The sequence below is a fragment of the Diceros bicornis genome, chromosome 4 (assembly GCF_020826845.1).
Source record: "Diceros bicornis minor isolate mBicDic1 chromosome 4, mDicBic1.mat.cur, whole genome shotgun sequence".
Lineage (NCBI taxonomy): Eukaryota > Metazoa > Chordata > Mammalia > Perissodactyla > Rhinocerotidae > Diceros > Diceros bicornis.
In genome coordinates, this window is record NC_080743.1 from 27,810,979 (window position 1) to 27,835,097 (window position 24,119).

A 24,119-nucleotide genomic window follows, 5' to 3' on the forward strand; every position below is an offset into this window, starting at 1 on the left:
CCACTGAGAGATGACTAGGTAAAGAAAATGTGTTGTGTATATATATATACAACATAATATTATTCAGCCTTAAAAGGAAGGAAATTCTGCCTTTTGCAACAACATGGATGAACCTAGAAGGCATTATGCAAAGTGAATTAAGCCAGACAGAGAAAGACAAATACTGCATGGTATCACTTATAAGTGCAATCTTTAAAAAAAAAAAGTCAAACTCATGGAAACAGGGAGTAGAATGAATGGTGGTTACCAGGGACTGGGGGTGTGGGAGAAATAGAGAGAGGCTGGCAAAAGGGTACAAACTTTTAGCTACCAGATGAATAAGGTCTGAGGATCTAATGTATAATATGGTGACTAGAGTTGATAATACTGTATTGTATAATTGAAATTTGCTAAGAGAGTAGAACTTAAGTGTTCTGACCAGAAAAAAAAGGTAAATATGTGAGGCACGGATGTGTTAACAAACTTGATGTTGGGAACACTTTATAATATATATGTATATCAAATCATCATGTTGAACACTTAAAACATATTACATATTGTTTGCCAATTATACCTCAATAAAGCTGGAGGGGGAAGGAATTAACAGAATTTATTGCAGTCTCCAGTCACATTCCATATTCTGAAAAGAACCTGTAAAGTGTTTATGGGGAAACAAGGTTATATAAGGGTTATAATTTGACAATTAAATCTGATGGAAGAGATGCAAATACATATATGCAAGTATATCAGAGTTAAGCATGTAGTTTATCTTTTCCAGAGTGGTGTTTTTTCTCATTCATCTTAACTAGGGCATTAGATTTTTACCTCTTTAAAATTCCAAATTTCACTTTTTAACTGTTGATTGTATTTCATTAGCTGATGTGTGTTTCTGGTCACCTAACCCTGAATTCTTTTGTTTTTGATAATTTGGTTGTGCTACGTGGTGGATTTAATTGCAATTATCAGCATATTGGCTCAACAAGAACTTAAATCACCCTTCCTCTGTAAGAAAGAAAAATATTAATAGATACGAAGAACAAACTTTCCCCTCTCCAAGGTCTATCGCCAGTTTGGGAGATATTTGTACTTTCATAGTATTCTGAGTCTGAGTTACATTTGTTAACTACATTTACTACATGCAGGATACATTACTAGATTTAGAAAGCTAGAGAAAGCCGTAAATAAAGAAAATGAGTTCTACAACTGAGGCTGTTATAATCTCAAGACAGATAATATATCTGAGAACACAAATACATTTCAGCAATTATATTTTTATGAAGATATACAAAAATTGATGGATTGTAGTAAGGAATCCTGTTAAAAGCTAAATCAGAGCATAAAACTTCTCTGTTCAAACTCTCCCTTTTCACCCAAAGTATATATATATAGCTACACGATCCTACATGATCTTGCCTCCCAACTCCACCTTTATGTTTCTGACCTCATGACTCTTGCCTCATCTCCTCTAGCTATGCTGGACTCTTTCCTGTTCTTCAAAAACACCAGCCATGTTCCTGCTGTAAGGCCTTTTCTCTGCCTAGACTGTTCTTCTCACCATATTTCCCTAACTCTTTTACTTCCTTCAATTGCTTACATCTCACCTTCTCAAGAAGACTTACCCTAATTACTCTATTTAATTCTAATCCTGAGCCCCTGATCTCAACATTCCTAATTTAATCTCATTTATTCTGCTCTACTTTTTTCTTCTTTCATATTACTCATCACCTTCTAAAGCACTATATGACTTTTTATATACTGTAACAACTGTTCAGATCTAGCCTCTTCCCCACCCCCATCCCAAGAATGGTAACTCCTCAAGGGCAAGAATTCATTATCTGTCTTCTGAACGGACATATCCCAAATACCTAGAACAGTCCCTGGCACACAGTAAGCACTCAATTAATACAGGTTTGCATTTATTAAACCAAGCAAATAATTTACAAATCTCCATTTCACTTTCAGTTGTGCAGCATGTCAGGATATTTGTGCCAAAACAAAAATGTAATTTTGAGTTTGCCAATCCATCAGCTTTTGAAGTAACCTCATTTTTCCTTCAAAATATGTCCCTTCCTATACAATATTTATTTGTAACAAGCCCACAAGTGGGCCATCATGCTGGTTTTTCTCTCATTAGGCATTTCTGCATCAATTTACATTCACAAAAACGAATCTTTGATTCAGAGCAGATGTAGAATCAGTTTTCTAGCTCATGAGAGAACTCAACTACTAACAACATTTATCATCAATATCAACCCTTGATATCAAATTTTTCCTTCCATTGAACAAACTCTCAGCAATGTTACTGCAATTATATGGTATAGCAGGGGGGAAAATGACCATAGAACCGAAAATGACAACAGTACTGTGGCAGAATCAATCTGACCACACTTCCATTGTCCTAAGGATTCAAACATAGTAAAATATTGGAAAAGAATCAGAAAATAATGTGTGTCCAAGTAATCTCAAAACTCTCAAATTATCATGAATAGCATTCAATCTTCCACTTTAAATATACAGTTGGAGACAAAGTGTAGCAGTTCAGTGAGTTTGACAGCAAATGAACTTTTTGGACAATAAATCAATGGACACAGGAGTAGGCAGCAGTCTTAACTAACAAAAAGCCCTAAATAGAATTATTTCAGCTATGCTCATACGAAAATTTTTAAAACTCTTCAAAAGTTAGTGTCATACTATGACAAGTTCCAGCAAGGGAGAAGAAGCATTTCCCATCATATAGATAATGAAACTAACTTTAACTGTTTACTGCTAAACTATTTCCTATTTTCCCACCCTATTTAGATCACCAGAGAGAAGTAAGTGCAGCAGGATTGACACCCATGCTGAACAGAAGCACTACAGGCTGGCTATGTCTGAAGTTATTATATCATCATGTATAACCCTCTTATCGTCTCCTCTCCCCATTCTAACTCAGTTCAGTTATGTGCACTGGAGGCAACTTTTCACAAGTGGTCAGGCAAATATTTTCTAATCATACTTCAGAATTATCTCAGTCCCCAGAGTAACCAAGATTAGCATCACTCTCCTCTTGATTTCTCTAGCCCAACTACCCAATATCAGGAATTCACTTTTTGTTTTGCCAACTAGGCCATAACTTTTCTGGATTCTAGAGCTTTCCCCAGCTTTGGGTCACTAATTCCACAACCCTAAAGTATAGTTTTGATGATGTAACTTGACCGGCTCAAAAATATTGCATGGTTTCTCCTCATTGCTTAATAAATTTATTAAAAATGAAAACAAAAACTCTTGATCTTGGTATTCATGGCATTAAATGATCTGATCCTAAGAATACCTATCCAACATTATTTCCTACTACTCCTTTAATCAAAACTTTCATTTCAGCCAAATTGGAATGCTAGTTCTTTCCAAACGTATTCTACACTTTTTCACAAAACTTCACCCTTGCTCATGGATACTCTTTTGCCAGAACAACTTCCTTACTTTGTCTGCTTTTCAGTGTAATTGGAGATAGGACAATAAATAAAGCATGGTCCTTGCCTTCAAGAGGTTCATAGGTCATAGGGAAATAGTCACATAAACAGCTGATGAATTATAATAAAATAGAATAAGTACACTGTTATAGACATATGCAGGGTCTCAAAGAAGCAAAGAGGATATTACCTCCAGAACACACATATGTACTCAAAATATTTACACTGGAAATGCCCAGACACGTAAATCAGATTATAAGTATAAACTGTAATTAGGTTATTTCAAAAAATACTAAATTTGTAAAAATGTCCCCAATCCACAGAATGTCCCATTCTCATTCATTTCTCCTACCCATGTTTATCCCAATACGTCGTCCTTACCCAAAGTATAAGAAATTATCTGTAATAATTTGTAAGTAAACATGCTCAGAGTTCAGCCAATAATACAAATCTCATTTCTGTATTTATCTTTTCACAGACTAGTAACAAACACTTTACAAACTGGCACCTGTTTGCAGACCACACTTTGAGTGGCACTAACTATCACACACATTGGGTCTCCTAACCTAAAAGATTCACTTTTCCCTTTTTCTTTCTTTGTCAACCAAAATAAACTAATAGAGACAATGAAACAAAATGTTTAAAAATTAGAATTTCAAATGTAAAGCTGCTGTAGTAAAATAATTCAAAGGATACGGATTTCTGTCACAGCCTTCAAAGAATCTAAACCATTTTCTGTTACCCCTAAAAAAAAAAATCCTACATACTTATATGGATATTTTTTAACCTTTTCCATAAAAACTGCTTCAATAAAATGTGCATAACTTTTTTTTTTTTTTTTTTTGAGGAAGATCAGCCCTGAGCTAACATCAATGACAATCCTCCTCTTTTTGCTGAAGAAGGCCGGCCCTGAGCTAACATCTAGTGCCAATCCTCCTCCTTTTTTTTTTCCCTTTTTCTCCCCAAAGCCCCAGTAGATAGTTCTATGTCATAGTTGCACATCCTTCTTAGTTGCTGTATGTGGGATGCCGCGTCAGCATGGCCGGACAAGCAGTGCGTCGGTGTGCGCTCAGGATCTGAACCCAGGCCGCCAGTAGTGGAGCGGACCCACTTAACCACTAAGCCATGGAGCCGGCCACTGTGCATAACTTTTTGAGAGCACAGTTTAAAAATATTAGATCAGAGTTAAAAAATAATGCAATATACTAAAGAAATGCAGAAATTGTACATAGAGAGATAACCTACTCAAATTTACTATATTTTTGTATTCTTCCATACTCTAAGAAATACAGACTAGCCTGTACTTTTACAAAACCAACTGAAAACGCCAAGACTTACCTTGAAATTCGTGAAGCTGAGATGCAACTGAAAAAGCTGGTGCTTTGAATATGCCTTCTCTGATTTCAGAAGCAGAAACAGCATCACTTGGTGTAAACATGCTAATGTCTGAATATTGAGGTTTCTGCTTACTATTACTACATTTCCATGATTTCCCTTTGTTCATTTCTGTTCGGACAATTTTCACTGAGCCAATATGAGAATCCAAGTTTGCACTGTCATTAGAATAAGCACTTTCATGTATATTGTCAGATATTTTAAATAATCTGCAAAACACAAAACAAAACATGTTTGCACTTGTAACAGTTGCTTAGAATGTGAAAAACTAGCATAAAATCGGTCCCTTTAAAAATACCCATAGATTATGGTTTATCAAACACAAAAGCTAATCATTCTCCTAAAACATGACTTGCTAAGTTTACCACTGAATTATGTCTTTTCACTTTCCTAAAACTCTATAAATCCATTTGTGGTAGCCAGCCTCTGAGACAGCCCCAATGATCCTTATCTACTGGTATTCATACCCTTTTGTGGTCTCCTACCTCAAATCAGAACTGGCCTATGTGACTAGTAGAGTACCGTGGAAGCAGAAGTATATGACTTCCAAGGCTAGGTCATAAAAGACATCGTCGCTTCCACAAGGTCTCCCAAATCACTCACTCTGAGAGGAGCTAGCCACTATACCATAAGAACACTCAGGCAACCCTGTGGAGAGGCCCATGTGGACAGGTACTGAGGCCTCTTGTCAGCAACCAGCACCAACTTCCCAAATACTATCCAATAATCATTTTAATATAAGAAATACTTCTTTGCAAAGTTCTGGAAAACACAGAAAGGCCACCTTTATGATTGTAATTTACTATATTCAACTAATCAAGACAATCCATCAAAGCAATTTGTTCAGGGAGAGAAGTCAAGATGGCAGTGTAGGCAGACTCTGAACTCACCTCCTCTCATGGACAGAGCCAATTTACAACTACTCTTGGAAAAATTACCCCTGAGAGAGAACTGAAAATTGGATAAGAGGAACCCCTGCAACAAACAACAATACTAATTGAGGTGGAAGAGGCAGAAATTCCCTTCTGGAGAGAAAAACCACCACCTTCACAAGCCACAATGCTTCACGGCCACAATGCTTCACGGCCGCCCAGGAGCTACCCAAAGGTACGCAGCCTCCGGTGGAGGAGTGGAGGACCTGAGCCGGGGAGTGTTCCCACTGTAGGCATTTTTTGGACCCAGTACAACTGAGACAAGTGGCATAATATCTGACTTTGCTTGCTACTAACAACATCAGGGAATACCCCAGAAAAGCTGGTTCACAAAGAAATTAAAGCAGGCTCTTAAAGGGCCCACACACAAATTCCCCCATCTTGGAAAGCAAGCTAAAATCACCAGAAAGAAAGGTACACAGTCCTTTGGTGAAAAGAGACTCACCTGATAGGCTCTGAGTGCATCTTGGTGAGAGGTGAGACCTCTCCAAGGACTGGGACGTTGGCAGCGGCCATTGTTGTGGCCTGGTGTGGCATGCTGACACAGACGCCATTGGAGTTCTTCCCCTGGCCTGCTAGCCCAGGGTCTGCCCCACCCACTAGAGCATGGATTTAATCCAGCTTAGCCAGGGCAGGCAGCCTACCTTAGGGACTGGCCCCACCCAACAACAAGCCCTTGGGCAACTTGTGGGCCTGCTAAGTGAACTGCTTGGATCCTCCTCAGCCTGGAGAGTGGGTCTACCTCTATGGGGCAGGGCATGCGCAAGGAGTGGGTGGAGAGTGTGGGGCTCCTGCCTTGGAGAGACTGGGTCCACTTCAAGTCAGGGCACATGCATGGGGAAGGACTGTGTTGACTGTGTGCGTGGACCTGTGGGTGGAGGGGCTTGTCAGATGCAGACTTGTGCTTCTCAAAGAGCCACATAGGGGATTGGCCCCACCTTCCAAAGCCTGAAACAATTGGGTGCTCCCGTGCCTGACGCCAGCCCTACCCAGCTGCAATCCTCAGAGAGCTGACAAGAGACTTAAAGGCTGGAGGCTTATAGCAAATATAAGTCCCTGAGCCTAACAACCAGCCATACTGGGGGCCTACACACTTAATAGAAATACTGCAACAGGAATGTGCTATTAGACCTTGCAGCGAACTGTGCTGGGGCTCCCGACATCCAATAGACTGAAAGGTCCACAACAACTATAAGCAGCTGAGCATTACAACAGCTGGCCAGGAGCATAACTCAGCCTCCCTGGGCATCTACAGGGAAAGCAAACACGCCACAACAGAAGGACAAACGTAGCCCACATAGGGATCACTCCTGGAACATTGAGAACTGAGGGAAGCACACTGCTGGCCTCATAAGGCATCATTTATATAAGGTCACCTATCCAAGAGCAGGAGATATAGCTGATCTACCTAATACATAGACACAAGCACAGAGAAAGAGGCAAAATGAGGAGACAAAGGAATACATTCCAAGTAAGAGAACAGGACAAAACCCCAGAAAAGGAACTAAGTGAAACAGAAACAAGCAACCTACCCAACAGAGAGTTCAAACAAAGAGTGTTAAGGATGCTCACTGATCTTGGAAGAAGAATAGATGAACTCAGTGAGAATGTAAACAAAGAAATGGAAGATATAAAAAAGAACCAATCAGAAATGAAGAATACAATACTGGAAATGAAAAATTCACTAGAGGGACTCAAAAGCAGAGGGGAGGATACAGAAGAACGGATCTGCGAGCTGGACGAAAGACTAGAAGAAATCACCCAAGCTGAACAGCTAAAAGAAAAAAGAATTAAAAAGAGTGAGGACAATCTAAGGGACCTCTGGGACAACATCAAGCGCACTAATATTCGTGTTATAGGTGTCCCAGAAGGAGAAGCGAGACAAAGGGGCAGAGAATCTATTTCAAGAAATAATACATGAAAACTTCCCTAACCTAAGGGAGGAAACAGACATCCAAGTACAGGAAGCACAGAGAGCACCAAACAAGATAAACCCAAAGAGGCTCACACCAAGACACATCATAATCGAAATGTCCAGAATTAAAGATAAAGAGAGAATCCTAAAAGCCACAAGAGAAAGACAAGTTACATACAAAGGAAACCCCATAATGCTATCAGCTGACTTCTCAGCAGAAACCTTACAGGCTAGAAGAGAGTGGCACGATATATTTAAAGTGCTAAAAGGAAAAAACTTACAGCCAAGAATACTCTACCTGGCAAGGTTACCATTCAAAATGGAAGGAGAGATAAAAAGTTTCCCAGACAAGCAAAAACTAAAGGAGTTTGTCACCAAGAAACCAGTACTATAAGAAATGCTAAAGAGACTTATTTAAGGGGAAAAGAGAAGACCACAAATATGAAAAATTATCTATTTCCATGATAAGAGGGTAATGGATACAAATGCACAAAAAAGAGGTTAGATATGATATCAAAAACATAAAATGTGGGAGGAGAGGAGTTAAAGAGTAGAGCTTTCAGACAGAGGTCAAACTAAAGAGACCATCAATTCTGTATATGGACCCCATGGTAATCACAAACGAGAAACCTATATTAAATACACAAAAAACTAAGAGAAAGGAACCCAAACATAATACTAAAGAAAGCCATCAAACCACAAGGGAAGAGAGCAAGAGAAGAAGAAAGGAACAGAGAAGAACTACTAAAACACTCAGGAAAAAAAGTTTAAAAATGGCAGTAAGGGGCCGGCCCCGTGGCTTAGCGGTTAAGTGCGTGCACTCTGCTACTGGCGGCCCAGGTTCGGATCCCGGGTGAGCACCGACACACCGCTTCTCTGGCCATACTGAGGCTGTGTCCCACATACAGCAACTAGAAGGATGTGCAACTATGACATACAACTATCTACTGGGGCTTTGGGGGGAAAAATAAATTAAAAAAAATGGCAGCAAGTGCACACTTATCAATAGCTACTTTAAAAGTCAATGGACTAAATGCTCGAATTAAAAGGCATAGGGTGGCTGACTGGATAAAAAAATAAGACCCATATATATGCTGCACACAAGAGACACACTTCAGATCTAAAGACACTCACAAACTGAAAGTGAAGGGATGGAAAAAGATACTCCATGCAAACGGCAATGAAAAGAAAGCTGGGGTAGCAATACTCATATCAGACAAAATAGACCTTAAAACAAAAAATGTAACAAGAGACAAAGAAGAGCACTACATAATGATCAAGGGCACAATCCAACAAGAGGATATAATACTTGTAAATATCTATGCACCCAACGTAGGAGCACCTAAATATATAAAGCAATTATTAACAGACATAAAAGGAGAAATAGACAGTAACACAACAATAGTAGGGGACTTTAACACTCCACTCACACCAATGGATAGATCATCCAAACAGAAGATCAATAAGGAAACATTGGCCTTAAATGACACACTAGAACAGATGGACCTGGTAGATATATACAGGACATTCCATCCAAAAACCGAAGAATACACATTCTTTTCAAATGCACATGGAACATTCTCCAGGACTGATCACACATTAGGCCACAAAACAAGTCTCCATAAATTTAAGAAGATTGAAATAATACCAAGCATCTTTTCTGACCACAACAGTATGAAACTAGAAATCAACTACAGGAAGAAAATCATAAAAGCCACAAATATGTGGAGATTAAACAAAATGCTACTGAACAATGATTGTGTTGATGAAATCAAAGGAGAAATCAAAAAATACCTGGAGACAAATGAAAATGAAAATATGACATGCCAGAATTTATGGGATACAGCAAAAGCGGTTCTAAGAGGGAAGTTTATAGTAATATAGGCCTATTTCAACAAACAAGAAAAATCTCAAATAAAGAATCTAACAGTGCACCAAAAGGAACTGGAAAAAGAAGAACAAACAAAGTCCAAAATCAGTAGAAGAAGGGAAATAAGAAAAATCAGAGCAGAAATAAATGAAACAGAGACTAAAAAAAACAACAGAAAAAATTAATAAAACCAAGAGCTGGTTCTTTGAAAAGATAAACAAAATTGACACACCTTTAGCCAGACTCACCAAGAGAAAAAGAGGGAAGGCTCAAATAAGTAAAATCAGAAATGAAAGAGGAGAAATTACAACAGACACCTCAGAAATACAAAAGATTATAAGAGAATACTATGAAAAGCTATATGCCAACCAATTCGACAATCTGGAAGAAATGGATAAATTCTTAGACTCATACAACCTTCCAAAACTGAATCAAGAAGAAATAGAGAATTTGAATAGACCAATCACCAGTAAGGAGATCAAAACAGTAATCAAAAACCTCCCCAAAAATAAAAGTCCAGGACCAGACGGTTTCCCTGGTGAATTCTACCAAACATTCAAAGAAGACTTAATACCTATACTTCTCAAACTCTTCCAAAACACTGAAGAAGAGAGGAAGCTCCCTAACTCATTCTACAAAGCCAACATTACCCTGATACCAAAACCAGACAAGGACAACACAAAAAAAGAAAATTACAGGCCAATATCATTGATGAATATCGATGCAAAAATCCTCAATAAAATACTAGCAAATCACATACAACGACACATTTAAAAGATTATACACCATGATCAGGTGGGATTTATTCCAGGGATGCAGGGATGGTTCAACATTCGCAAATCAATCAACGTGATACACCACATTAATAAAATGAAGAATAAAAATCACATGATCACCTCAATAGATGCAGAGGAAGCATCTGACAAGATACAGCATCCATTTATGATAAACACTCTGAATAAAATGGGTATAGAAGGAAAGCACCTCAACATAATAAAGGCCATATATGACAAACCCACAGCTAATATCATCCTCAATGGTGAAAAACTGAAAGCTATCCCTCTAAGAACAGGAACCAGACAAGGATGCCCACTCTCACCACTCCTGTTTAGCATAGTATTGGAAGTCTTAACCAGAGCAATCAGGCAAGAAAAAGAAATAAAAGGGATCCAAATTGGAAAGAAAGAAGTGAAATTGTCACTATTTGCAGATGACATGATTTTATATATATAAAACCCTAAAGAATCCAACAAAAAACTTTTAGAATTAACAAATGAATATGGTAAAGTTGCAGGATACAAAATCAACATACAAAAATCAGTTGCATTTCTATACACTAACAATGAAGCAGCAGAAAGAGAAATTAAGAATACAATCTCATTTACAATTGCAACAAAAAGAATAAAATACCTAGGAATAAACTTAACCAAAGAGGTGAAAGATCTGTACACTGAAAACTATAAAATATTGTTGAAAGAAACTGAAGAAGACATAAAGAAATGGAAAGATATTCCATGTTCTTGGATTGGAAGAATTAATGTAGTTAAGATGTCCTTTTTCCTAAAGCAATCTATAGATTCAATGCAATCCCTATCAAAGGTCCGACAACATTTTTCACAGAAATAGAACGAAGAATCCTAAAATTTATATGGAACAACAAAAGACCCCAAATAGCCAAAGGAATCCTGAGAAAAAAGAACAAAGCTGGAGGTATCACACACCCTGATTTCAAAATATACTACAAAGCTATAGTAACCAAAACAGCATGGTACTGACACAAAAACAGACACACAGATCAGTGCAACAGAATCGAGAGCCCAGAAATAACTCCACACATCTATGGACAGCTAATTTTTGACAAAGGAGCCAAGAACATACAATGGAGAAGGGAAAGTCTCTTCAACAAATGGTGTTGGGAAAACTGGACAGCACGCACAAAAAAATGAAAGTAGACCATAACCTTACACCATACACAAAAATTAACTCAAAATGGATTAAAGACTTGAATGTAAGACCTAAAACCATGAAACTTCTAGAAGAAAACATAGGCAGTAGGATCTTTGACATCAGTCTTAGCAACATATTTTCAAGCACCATGTCTGACTGGGCAAGAGAAATGGAGAAAAAATAAACAAATGGGACTACATCAAACTAAAAAGCTTCTGCACAGCAAAGGAAACCATCAACAAAATGAAAAGACAACCTAACAATTGGAAGAAGATATTTGCAAACCATATATCTGATAAGGGGTTAATCTCTAAAATATATAAAGAACTCATACATCTCAACAACAAAACAACTTTAACAACCCAATTAAAAAATGGGCAAAAGACCTGAACAGACATTTCTTCAAAGAAGATATACAGATGGCCAACAGGCACATCTAAAGATGTTCAACATCATTAACTATCAGAGAAATGCAAATCAAAACTACAATGAGATATCACCTCACGCCTGTCAGAATAGCTATAATTAACAACACAGAGAACAAGTGTTGGATAGGATGTGGAGAGAAGGGAACTCTCATAAACTGCTGGTGGGAGTGCAAACTGGTGCAGCCACTATGGAAAACAGTACGGAGGTGCCTCAAAAAATTAAGGATAGAACTACCATACGATCCAGCTATTCCACTGCTGGGTATTTATCCAAAGAACGTGAAAACACCAATGCGTAAAGATACATGCACCCCTGTTTTCATTGCAGCGTTATTCACAATAGCCAAGACATGGAAGCAATCTAAGTGCCCATCAAGGGATGAATGGATGAAGAAGATGTGATATATATACACAATGGAATACTACTCAGCCATAAGAAATGATGAAATCCCATCTGTGACAACATGGATGGACATTGAGGGTATTATGCTAAGTGAAATAAGTCAGAGGGAGAAGGTCAAATACCATATGATCGCACTCATAGTAGTAGATAAAAACAAGAACAAACAAACACATAGAGACAGAGATTGGACTGGTGCTTACCAGAGGGGAAGAGGTGGGGGAAAAGGGCAAAAGGGATGATTAGGCACATATGTGTGGTGATGGATTGTAATTACTATTTGAGTGGTGAACATGATGTAATCTATACATAAATAGAAGTATAATGATGAAATGAAATTTATACATGAAATTTATACAGTGTTATAAACCAATGTTACCATAATTTAAAAAAAAAAAAGCAATTTGTTCACAATAGCCCTAAAGTATGAAATGACCATTAAGGTTCCTAATACAACACTCATATCTTAGAGACTAAGTAAAGGGAATGACAGCAGGTATCAGTCTTACAGAATTCTGTAAAGAATGACACCCAAATAAGTACTGTGCAAATACAGAATACTTTCTAAATTATTTTTACTATTAATCTTAATGACCTGTTTCCATACAAGAAAGTCTTTCAAAAAACTAGACAGAAAAATGTATTTCAGAACAAACTGTAGAGTTGCACCCTCCAGTGCCAGAAGTTCTATCTTTGAAAATAGAAAATTCAAAAGCAGATGGTTAGTCTTAGGTAATATAGTAGAATCCCATTATGAAATACTACTGGGGACAAGGAACACACGTATGCCATAGAATGACTCCTTGCTATATACTGTGATATCAGTTAAAAGCATAGACTTTGGAATCAGACAAACCTGGATATAAATCCAAAGCTCCTCCACTTTCTCGCTGTGTGACTCTAAAGTTAGAGTTTGAAATAAGTTTTTCAAACTATAAAAATATTTTCCATACGCTAGTTACTTAAATTTTATGGACCTCAGATTCTTCCTTGGTTACCTGGAACTCCCACCACACAAACTCCCCTATGTCCTCAACTTCTTCACTGATTGTTATATTTACTTTCCTGGTCTTAAAAAAATATTGCTTTCCCCTGGAAAATTCTTGCTCCTTAAAAATCTCTTAAGTGGAAAATGCTAATTCTCCCACATCCAACGTACCTGAGGGTTGAGGGTCTATGTATTCTTCTCCACCCTAAATCTACATCATTATTTTTCCACTCTTTCACAAAAGTATCTGTGCTATCTAGCTATACCACCTTCTAACTCCCCTCATGGCATATACCCCTCTGGTCACTTTAGAATCTTTTCCTCTCGACCCCAAATTCCGCTGTCATCTGGGTTGGCATCAACATTCATGTAGACAACTTATTTAAATCCTACCCTCAGTTTTTTAGGCATTCATCTCCAGTGGCTTTCTCCCTCACATGATCACAGTCACCTACTCTCGCACCTTAGACATTGTCATTATCCAGAACTACAAAGTTACAGCAATCAAGATAGTGTGGGATATGCCTTGTGGGATATATCCCTATGCCAGGCATAAGGACAGACATATTGACCAATGGAATAGAATTGAGAGTCCAGAAATAAACCTTTAAGTGGTATAATAGGAAATATACTTTTGGTCTTTGTTCCCAGTTACTGGCACAGGGCTTCTAAAACCATTGGAACTTCCTGTGTGACTAGAGTGATAGAAGCATATTTTGTTTTTCATAACAACGGGAAAGCAATCTAATTAGAATAATGGTAGGACTGTTGGACACTGTAGAGGGTCGATATCTATGAATTTGATAGTGAGGTTAATATCTATGAATTTTATTTTTTTTGCAGGGAAAGATTCTCCTTGAGCTAACATCTGTTGCCAATCTTCCTCTTTCTTTTTTTTTCCTCCCCAAAGCCCCAGTACATGGTTGTATATCCTAGTTGAAGTCGTTCTAGTTCTTCTACGTGAGCCGCTGGCAACTGACAGACCAGTGGTGTGGTTTCGTGACCAGGAAGCAAACCCAGGCCACCGCAGCAGTGAGAGCACTGAACTTTAACCACTAGGCCATCAGGGCGGGCTCTATAAATTTTTTTATAACAGCTTTATTAAGATATAATTCACATGGGAGCCGGCCCAGTGGCATAGCAGTGAAGTTCATGGGCTCTGCTTTGGCGGCCCAGGGTTCCCGGGTTCAGATCCCAGGCCGACACCACTTGTCAAGCCATGCTGTGGCAGTGTCCCATGTAAAGTAGAGGAAGATGGGCACAGATGTTAGCCCAGGGCCAATCTTCCTCAGCAAAAAGAGGAAGATTGGCAATAGACATTAGCTCAGGGCAAATCTTATATATATATTATATATATGATATATATATATATCATATATATAATTCACATATCATAAAATTCACTCTTTTGAAGTGTATAATTCATGGTTTTTAGACTATTCAGAGAGTTGTGCAACCATCAGTGCTATCAAATTTTAAAACATTTTTATTGCTCTTTAGAAAAAGTACAAAAATGTTTATCATGGCCTACAAGACTCTGAGTGACTTGGCCCCTCCATACCTTACTTCTCAGCATTCTCTCTTACTTTAAACTAAATGAAATTTTCTAAGGATAGGCCAAGCTCTGTGCTACCTTAGGACTTTTGCACATACTATTCCTTCTACCTGGAACACTCTCCTCCTTTATTTGCACTTAGCTTAATTCTATCCCTTCTTAAGGTTAAGCTTAAATACCACTTCTTCAGGAAAGCCTTCCATGACTCTGCAGAGCAGATTAGGTCCCCATATTATATGTTCTAACAGTAGGTCTCAAAGGATGGTTCATCCTCCTTCAGGGAGTTCATAAGAGCAAAACTATTTTCATACTAGTACTAAGGCATTGTTTGCCATTTTCTGTCTCATTCTCTCACAAGTTTACATGGAGTTTTCCAGAGGCTCCAAGTCATGTCATATCACAACAGACTGAACACAAAAGCAAATATGAGAATCCAGCTGTCTGTTATTAAGCTAGAAATTAAAGGCATTTGCAAAAACATAAAACAATGCCACTCTTCTCACTAAATTATTTTGTTTTAGAAAATAGTTATTTTTATCAAAAATACATTATTTATATTAACAAGTAGGAGGTTTATTACTATTTTAAAATAAATTAGTAAATAAATTTTTTTTAATTTTTCAGTTTTAATTTCTAATATGATTAAATATTGTAGCTATAACCCACATAAACAAAAGCTCTATGGGAATCCTCAATAATTTTTAAGTGTAAAGATGTCACAACATAAAGTTTGAGAACCTCTGCTCTAACCATAAACTCCATCAAAATAATTGTTATACTATAAAATATTTTGTCAATTATTTTTAGTTGCTTACTATCTGTCTTTCTCCGATTAAACTGTAAGCTCTCTGAAGGCAAGAATCTACGACTAGAATCCCAGAGTTAACAGAGTGGCTGGTACAATAGTAGACTCTATTTGTTACTGATGTTTTTCTCATTCAGATTCTACCATACCTCATACTTTTGAACATACACATAAATTTTCAACTTTATCACTGAATATTATTTATTTCATTTAATTAATTACCTTTTTCGGAAGGCTGGTGTGGTCTCTCCTTTATCTTCTGCAAAATTAACTAATTTTGTATCATCTGGAACATTTTTCTCAGGTGCTATCTCAGTGCCAACATGATTTTTGTATTTCTGAGAAGAACCATATGTCAGCTTGCCAGCAACATGTGATAAGTCATTAATATCTGCCCCTCTTAAATTCAGATCATCTTCTTCATATTTATTAGAAGGGAAGGCAAATTGGAATTTTTGTGTTGGTGAAATATAATCTGTGTTTTCATTAGCTATCTTTAAATTTGATGTTAATGTTTTTGACCTCTTTTCCCGACCTACAAAAATGGAATATTTTAATTACTACATGTTCTCCATGAAAACAAATTCTCAAAATGATGATGGAAAAATTTAATAAAAATTTTCAAGAGTTTACTAGACAAATAAGAAATCCAAAAGAAAAGTATTAGTACAATAACAAGATAATCTGTAATACCATATTTATGGTTTTGAAAAACAGGTAATTGTTACCCTTACGGTATGTTATATCACTGAAAGGCACTCAGAAATTAATTAAGAATTACTGAAATTAAATTTTATATATATATAAAACCTACATTATAAAATAGGTTTAATTCCTGACCCACTGAAATAACCATAATTGTAACATTTAAGTATTTTATCTACTACACACGATATAATTATACAGGTAATTATGAAGATTTTAAAATTTATATAAATAATTTACACACAGAAATACAAATACCAATCATATAAAATGTTACTGAATATGATTCAGTATTAAAATACATGATACAATGCTTTTAACTTTGTAACCTTGCTTCTAAAATCAAGATAAAGGAATGCTTTCATCAGGGTGACAGAATTTTAAAAGTTTCCTTACAGAGACTTTACAAGCATCTTTGGGAGCTTTGGGAGGAGTTTGGTGGCCTTATTAGGGCTTACGTTTGATTTACCATCTATGTGTATATATGTTATACCACAAACTATCCAATATATACTATACTATAGTATATATATACACCATATATTCTACCTATTATTTGCTACATACAAGAGTATATAAATATATTTTCAAATATAAAATATATAAAAATTATGAAGCTCAATAATAAAATGTACATGCATGAACCTACCACTCAACTTAAAAACCAAAATTTTACCAACAATATCACATTAGATCACATATACTGTTTGACTGTGCTTGTTTATTAGCTTTATAAAAACGGTATCAAACTATATATAACCTACTGCATCTCGTTTTTTTCATTCAATATACTTTAGGAATCTGGTTTCCTAAACCAGAGGATCCTACCTTTAATAAAGGGCAAGGCAAAAATTAAACAGTAGTGACAGTTTTAATGGTAAGAGGAAACAAATTCACAGAACACTAGAACAGGTGTGTGTGATAGTGTATTGTGTGCACATAAGATGCATACATATGTATGGAGAGGGAAAATGTTTTAGATTTTAAGATTTGGTGAGCACTATTTTGAATAACAGAAGTCTCTAACTTTCATTTTGTTCCATTAAAATAAAGGAATTAATATCGTAATGTGTTACTAGATTTTTTACATTGACATGAACTGCATGGCTATGGTTTCACAACAAATATGTGATAATTTACCTAACAGTTTATGACTTTCTATTTCTTCCTCTAATGCCTGAGTATCTGGAATTTCCGAAATCAATGGAGCAGGTGGGAGAAACCAATCCAATGATTTTTCATTGTCTGGATAGCTATATAAAATATAATAATGTGAATATATACATTAATAAAGATATAACATCAGAAACTATGTATTCATTAATTGAACATTACTCAATTACAGACTCTTAGATAAACATCCTATAAACTAACTTTCTGTGGTGACTTTGATTTATCCCTATTCAGCAGCATTTTCAATCTTTTTTCTTTATGTGTCATAGGATTAATGACACTGCCATGTGAGAAATGCTACCTAAATAATGGCTATAACTCCAACTCCTTTTCTCCAATTCAAATGCTTGCAACAGGAGTCTTAAATCTGCTCCAGTATAAAAAATAGGTAGTAAATCATTCTGAAACTTTAGCATCTTAACCATTAAAAGTAACAAATTACTTAGGACACACCTCACAACTAATCATGGGTCATCAGTGTGTAAGTGAGACCATTACTGGTATTCTAGAGTATTCCTAAAACATTATTACAAATTAACGTCTTAAGCCAAATATTCTTGGTCCGGAATCACCTACAAACCACAAAAAATCCAAGAAACCAGTTGAAACTGACAATCACTTTGTAAACCTACAGTAATTGATGAGATTTTCGCCACCCTGTTGGCATTGTTAACTACCTCTCCTTATCTTTCAGCTGTGATCCTATTAACATATAATGCTTTAATGTTTCCTTTCCAATCAAAGTTGACTTGTCCTTCATTAGAAAAAAAAGATAACTGTTAGGTGACAGGAAATAAAGTTGAGAAAAGCATCATATATATTGTCTATGCCAAGTCCCAAGGATTTTATGATTTCCTATCTCTTTATTTAAGATTTTAAATTCTCAGAAGTGAGATACCCAGTCTTACTTTTCTGCTTCTCATAACACCTAACAAATAGCTACTATGGCTCTATTTTCCAAATAAAAAATCTACAACACATTATCTGACAATGTCTCACAGATTGCCTGACAACAGGCCAAGGCATTTGAAATTGAAGACTATGTTGGAGGGTCCCCAAAATCACCCCCAGGGTCAAGGATTCCCTAAGATGACTCACAGGACTCAGCATAGAGTCCTACTCAAGACTACGAGGTGAAGCCCAGGGGAAACCAGGCACAAGCTTCCAAAGGTCTTCGCTCAGTAGAGTAACACAGGACATGCTTAATTCCCCCAGCAACGAGTTGTGACAACAAACGTGAAATGTTGCCAACAAGGGAAGTTCATTAGAGATTCAATGCCCAGGGTTTTTCTGAGGGGCTAATCATGTAGGCATCCCCTCTCTGGCACAAATCTAAATTCCAGATTCCAGAAGAAAAGCAGATGTTCAGCATAAACCATATTATTTGTATAAACAGTTTATACACAGTGAGCCTCTCTTATCAGTTAGCGGTGGGAACCTTCCTAAAATCTCAGTTCCCAGACTCCAGCCAAAGGCCAACCTTGCAAGCAGGCCTTTTCAAGGATAGCAGTTTAGGCCTGATATATTAACTCTTTTCTGCCCAGAGGCTATTCCAGAAAATCCAAGGAAAGTGTTAAGAAGTTACAAAAAGCACACATCTAGCTCTACTATTCAGCCTCTCCATAAAATCAAATCTTCCCTATGATTTCCCTATTCTCCAGAAGTGCCACCATTCTCCCAGCCACCCAGAATCCAAACCATAATATAATCTTTTATGCACTATATCCAGACACATACCAGGTCATATTGGATCTTCCTTATAAAGCTTCTTGAATTCATCATTTCCTCGTATTTCCACTGTCACTATCCTAATCAAGGCTCTAATCAACTTATGTCTGGTTGAGAACAATAATGTCTTAACTGGCCTCACTGCCTCCGAGCTTTCTGTAATATAATTTACACACTCCTATCACATTAATTTGGAATTGTTTTCATCATATTATTCCATTCAAAATCCTTCAGTGGCTTCCAAATAATGCCAAACTTCCCAGTGGCCTTAGGACAACTTACAGTTTCAACTCTCCTACATGTACCTTATAGTCCAAGCCAAAGTGAACTACTTGTATACCAAATAGATAATACACTCTATCCCTCACCTTTGTTGAAAAATATCTCCTTTACTCAGCTTGCCTCTGTACCCCACCATACTCCCATATCCACCAACAGACTGTTTTGTTTATTCATTAATCCATTCAACAATTATTTACTGAGTACCATGCGCCAGGCACTGTTCTGGGCCTTAGAGCCTATATTCATTCAAAATCTAGCTCAAATACTACCTTTGTGAAATCTTCCAGGTTCCCTAAGATTTTCTCCATTCCCTCCTCTTAAATACAATTTGAACCTATAATATTTATCACAGTCCTCCTTGTATTGAGCATGCCTGTGTGTATGTCTATAGATAGACAATAGAAAGATGATAGATAGGTAGATAGATCTGCTACCCCCTCTAAATTGTAAATACCTAAGGGTTTTGTTTTTATTTCCATTTACGTCGATAGTACTTAGCACAGTGCTTTATATAATTAGGAATATTATGCAATAAATGTTTGTTGATTCAATTCCATGGCTTTTAACACACAGAGTCATGTCCAAGATACTTATTCTGGCATTTAACATCCAACACAATCTATCCTTAGCTTACTTTTCTAACTTTAGGTCCCACTGTTTCTCCTTTATGAATCTTCTATTCCAGGAAACTTCTCTATACACTATTCCCTAAAAGTACCATAAATTGTCCCATCTCCATTCTTTTTCTCTTGCTGTTACCTTCTACCTTCAAATACCCACTTCCTCTCAGCTTATCAGAATTATCAAAGCCTCCTGAAGTCTCTCCCCACTACCACAAAGCCTGACCTGATCAGTCTGGCCCAAATCTCCCTCCAAATCTGAAATTTCACTGCATGAATATATGCTAATCGTTTGCTTTGTCCTTTTTTTTGACTTTGTATTGTCAGAAGGGCAACCACATGTTCCAATTTGCCCAGGCCAGTCAGAATTAACACCCATTGTCCCAGTTGGATGTACTCTTTCACTCTTAAAAATGTCCCAATCTGTATGATGAAATTACATGGGCACATTATTTATTAATGACTTTTCCATATCTGTGTTTTTCTCTTCGAGTAGATGTTAAGTTTTTTTGAAGTAAAAGTATTTCATCCCTTTTATATCCCTTTTAGCATTCAATCAATATTTGAATTAATATTTGAATGAACGAAAGAATAAATGAAGCAATAATATAATTTACTCAATTCTTCATTAAAAAAGGATAATACAATAGAACAAATACACAGAAAACCTAGAATTGAGAGCAATTCACATGTGAAAATCCATAAAAGCAAATATTTAACAGACTATCTACTCTCCATTCTTATTTCCTTTGGTGCCACATCTTTATTTCCACCTCTACTTTCTGCCTGCACTGAATTTGCCTATCCCACTTGGCCACTGGCACACTGCCTTTCTGTTTCCAAAAGGTGGCATCATCACTCTTATCCTGAGCCACTCTTTGACCATTACTTCCAGTCCTTACCTTAGCCAAAAATAACCTGAACCAGAAATGCAAACAAATGAAAGCCAGATAGGTAAGAATCTACTCTATTTTTAAAATTATAACAGGTAGGATGTTAAACTTCAGTTACCCCCTTATATCTGAATTCCAATGGTTACCCAATTTATACCTGAAACATCACTCTGTTGATCCCTCATTTTTATTTTTATGTTTACCAGAGATAAAATAAAAACTCCTTAAAAATCAAAAATCCCTAGAACAATATACTATATTATCATTCTTTAAGGCAGACTTACTTTTCAGCTTCATCTGGCTTTTCAAAAAACAAATTATCCAAAGAAAACAATGAGTCATTTGATTTCAGCATTGTTAAAAACTGGCTTTGTCATAAATCTAAAAAATATAGAAAAAGTAGTTTATATTTTATTTACAAAGATGTAGAAAAATATTTCTGGATACATAAACTCTCATCATTAATTTCCCAGAATAACCACAGACTATCTATCTTTCCAGCTGCATCTTCTGCAACTTCCTCCAAAGTGCCTCAGTATTCAAATACATTATTCTCTGTTCTCCACCCATATTCATGCATATTCACACTTGTACCCCTCTCTTGATACCACACCAATGCTTAGAATGTGTTTTCTTCCATTCCCCACCTGGCAAATTCCTACTCATCTTTCATGGTATAGGTCAAATGTCATTTCTTCTTCAAAGGCTTCTCTGAATTTGTCCTCTTCAAGGCAGAATTAATCGCTCCTTTTGGGTTCTTATAATACTTTGTTCATACCATTATTTCTGAGTTAGGATAGTGCATTTTATTGTGAATGTTTGTGTCTTTAACAACATACTATGTACATATGCAGGGATTTGCTTCAAAGTAAAAGAGGAGAAGTAGAGGGGTTATTGACAAAACAAGATTGGCAATGTGTTGATAATTGCTAAAGCTATGTAATAGGTGCATTAAGTTTATTATAATGTTCTATTTTTTACATATATTTGAACTTTTCCAAAATAAAAAAATTTACAAGTTTAACATATATATGTATGTTTACATTCATAACATATATATAAATGCTTCCTTTCCTTTTTAAAAAGATAATTTTTACATTCAGAGATACTATCTAAATGTAAAGGATGAAAACATTCAGCTTTGGCTACCTGGGAATATAATAAAAATCTAGGGCTGAACAAAGCCTCAAATTTGAGGGGACACAGCAGAATCATTTCTACAGACACATACACTGCTCCCTTCACATTGCAATACTTCTCCCTGCACATCAACACTACATCCCAAATTCTGAAACATGATAGAAAATTCTATATGACAAAACATGAAATCAGACGCACAAATCATAAAACATAAATCACATTTCTATTTATTCTGTGATAGTTAATACATTGCAAATCTTTCCTTAGGATACAAACTAAAATCAAAGAAACTATACGAGCGCCATCTCGTGGAGAAATCCATATCCTAAGTTATATTATGTCCCTTCAATTTTGAGTCCTCCCAGATGTGGGGTTAAGACACACGTGGGAATATGTGGGGGAGAGAGGAATGTTTCCACATGCACCTCTTGACAAAATGCTACTATTAAGAGGGCTATATTTGTGTATACCTTAGGACTGGTCTTACTTATCCAGAATGTTGTGGGGTTTTTCATTGTTTTAGTTACTGGGCTTTTTCTCCCTTCCATCTATTTCACTTAACTGCCCTCTTCATTTTTCTCAATTTATTAATCACTTAGTCACCAACAAAAAGAATTAGTAAAATTGAAAAAAATTAGCATGTTCTATAAATGTCTAAAACAATTTGACTATATGACCAATAGAAGCCTAGGATAACAGGGTAGCAGGCAGAAGGGAGTCATTCAGAAATATGCTAATGGGTCTTTAACATCTTTATTTAAATAAACAATTTCAGAACTTGAAAACAATCAGCTGATAAAGAATAAATAAAAATCATGTTTCTATATTATCCAAAAAGTAACAAATAAAACATTCCCTTCCTAGTAGAACTATAGCTAGTTTAAGAGAACTATATAATTTTAAACAACAAAAAAAAATTTTCAAAATTAAAACCAGACCACTTTCAAATGGCTTTGCTACCTCAGAATTTAAGTAGAAAATCTTTTTTTATTTTTGCTGGGAAGGATTTGCCCTGAGCTAACATCTGTTGCCAATTTTCCTCTTTTTTTTTCCTCCCCAAAGCCCCAGTGCATGGTTGTAGATCCAAGTTGTAAGTCATTCTAGCTCTTCTATGTGAGCCACTGCCACAACATGGCTACTGACAGACTGGTGGTGTGGTTCTACAACCAGGAAAGGAACCCAGGCCACCCAAGCAGTGAGAGCACCGAACTTTAACTACTAGACCATCAGGGCTGGCTCGAAGTAGAAAATCTTAAGGCTAATATCTAAGTGTTTGAATTCTTTATTCTAAAAGAAATTGCAAACAAAACAATAAAACTACAAATTAAAAATGTTTAATCGAAAAAATCTCCCATATAAACAGCAAATATTTTCAAAAGAACTTTTGATTCGATTTCTAGTTCTGGCATAAACGAGAATATAATTTGTTTGGGTTCAGAATAAAAACATTATGTATATATTTTAGTTCTGATGTACTCCTATGAAAGAAAACATCCCTTATCTAAAATCCTCCATCCCTGTATTGTGCATTACTTTTCTTCATAGCACTAACTGATAACTGGCATTATATTATATGTTGTATTATATTCTAGTATATGTTATATTATATTATAGTTGTTTATCTTGCTCCCTTTAGAGTGGGAAGGGACTTTTTGCTCACTAATATATTCCAATAACCCAGAACAGTGCCTGGCACATATTAGATGGTACATAAGAATTCACTGTGGAATAGATTCATTAGCAATGATCAGGTTATAAAAATAATTTTAAATAAAAACAATTTTCCATCAACTCTGAAACTTAAAATTTTATTCCCTAAATCTTTAATGTTCAGTTTAAAAATGTGTGGATTTTTTTCTAGTTCAGGATTCATGTAATCACACCATGAAGGTTCTAAAAGACAATGAATTTGGCA

The 24,119-nt window shown here is 36.2% G+C and overlaps 1 protein-coding gene across 1 annotated transcript in view; it reads right to left on the reverse strand.

Annotated features, from left to right (window-relative positions):
* Window positions 1-21,435, reverse strand: part of HFM1 (helicase for meiosis 1) — a 101,108-nt gene extending 79,673 nt beyond the window's left edge. Inside the window, exons 1-5 of the mRNA XM_058538500.1 lie at window positions 21,349-21,435; window positions 17,509-17,621; window positions 15,886-16,198; window positions 4,767-5,032; window positions 4,125-4,172 (exon numbers count right to left, since the gene is read on the reverse strand). Coding sequence (XP_058394483.1) covers window positions 4,125-4,172; window positions 4,767-5,032; window positions 15,886-16,198; window positions 17,509-17,621; window positions 21,349-21,419 — 811 coding nt within the window. The 5' untranslated portion in view covers window positions 21,420-21,435. The remainder of the gene's footprint in view (window positions 1-4,124; window positions 4,173-4,766; window positions 5,033-15,885; window positions 16,199-17,508; window positions 17,622-21,348) is intronic.
* Window positions 21,436-24,119: the final 2,684 nt, after the last annotated feature.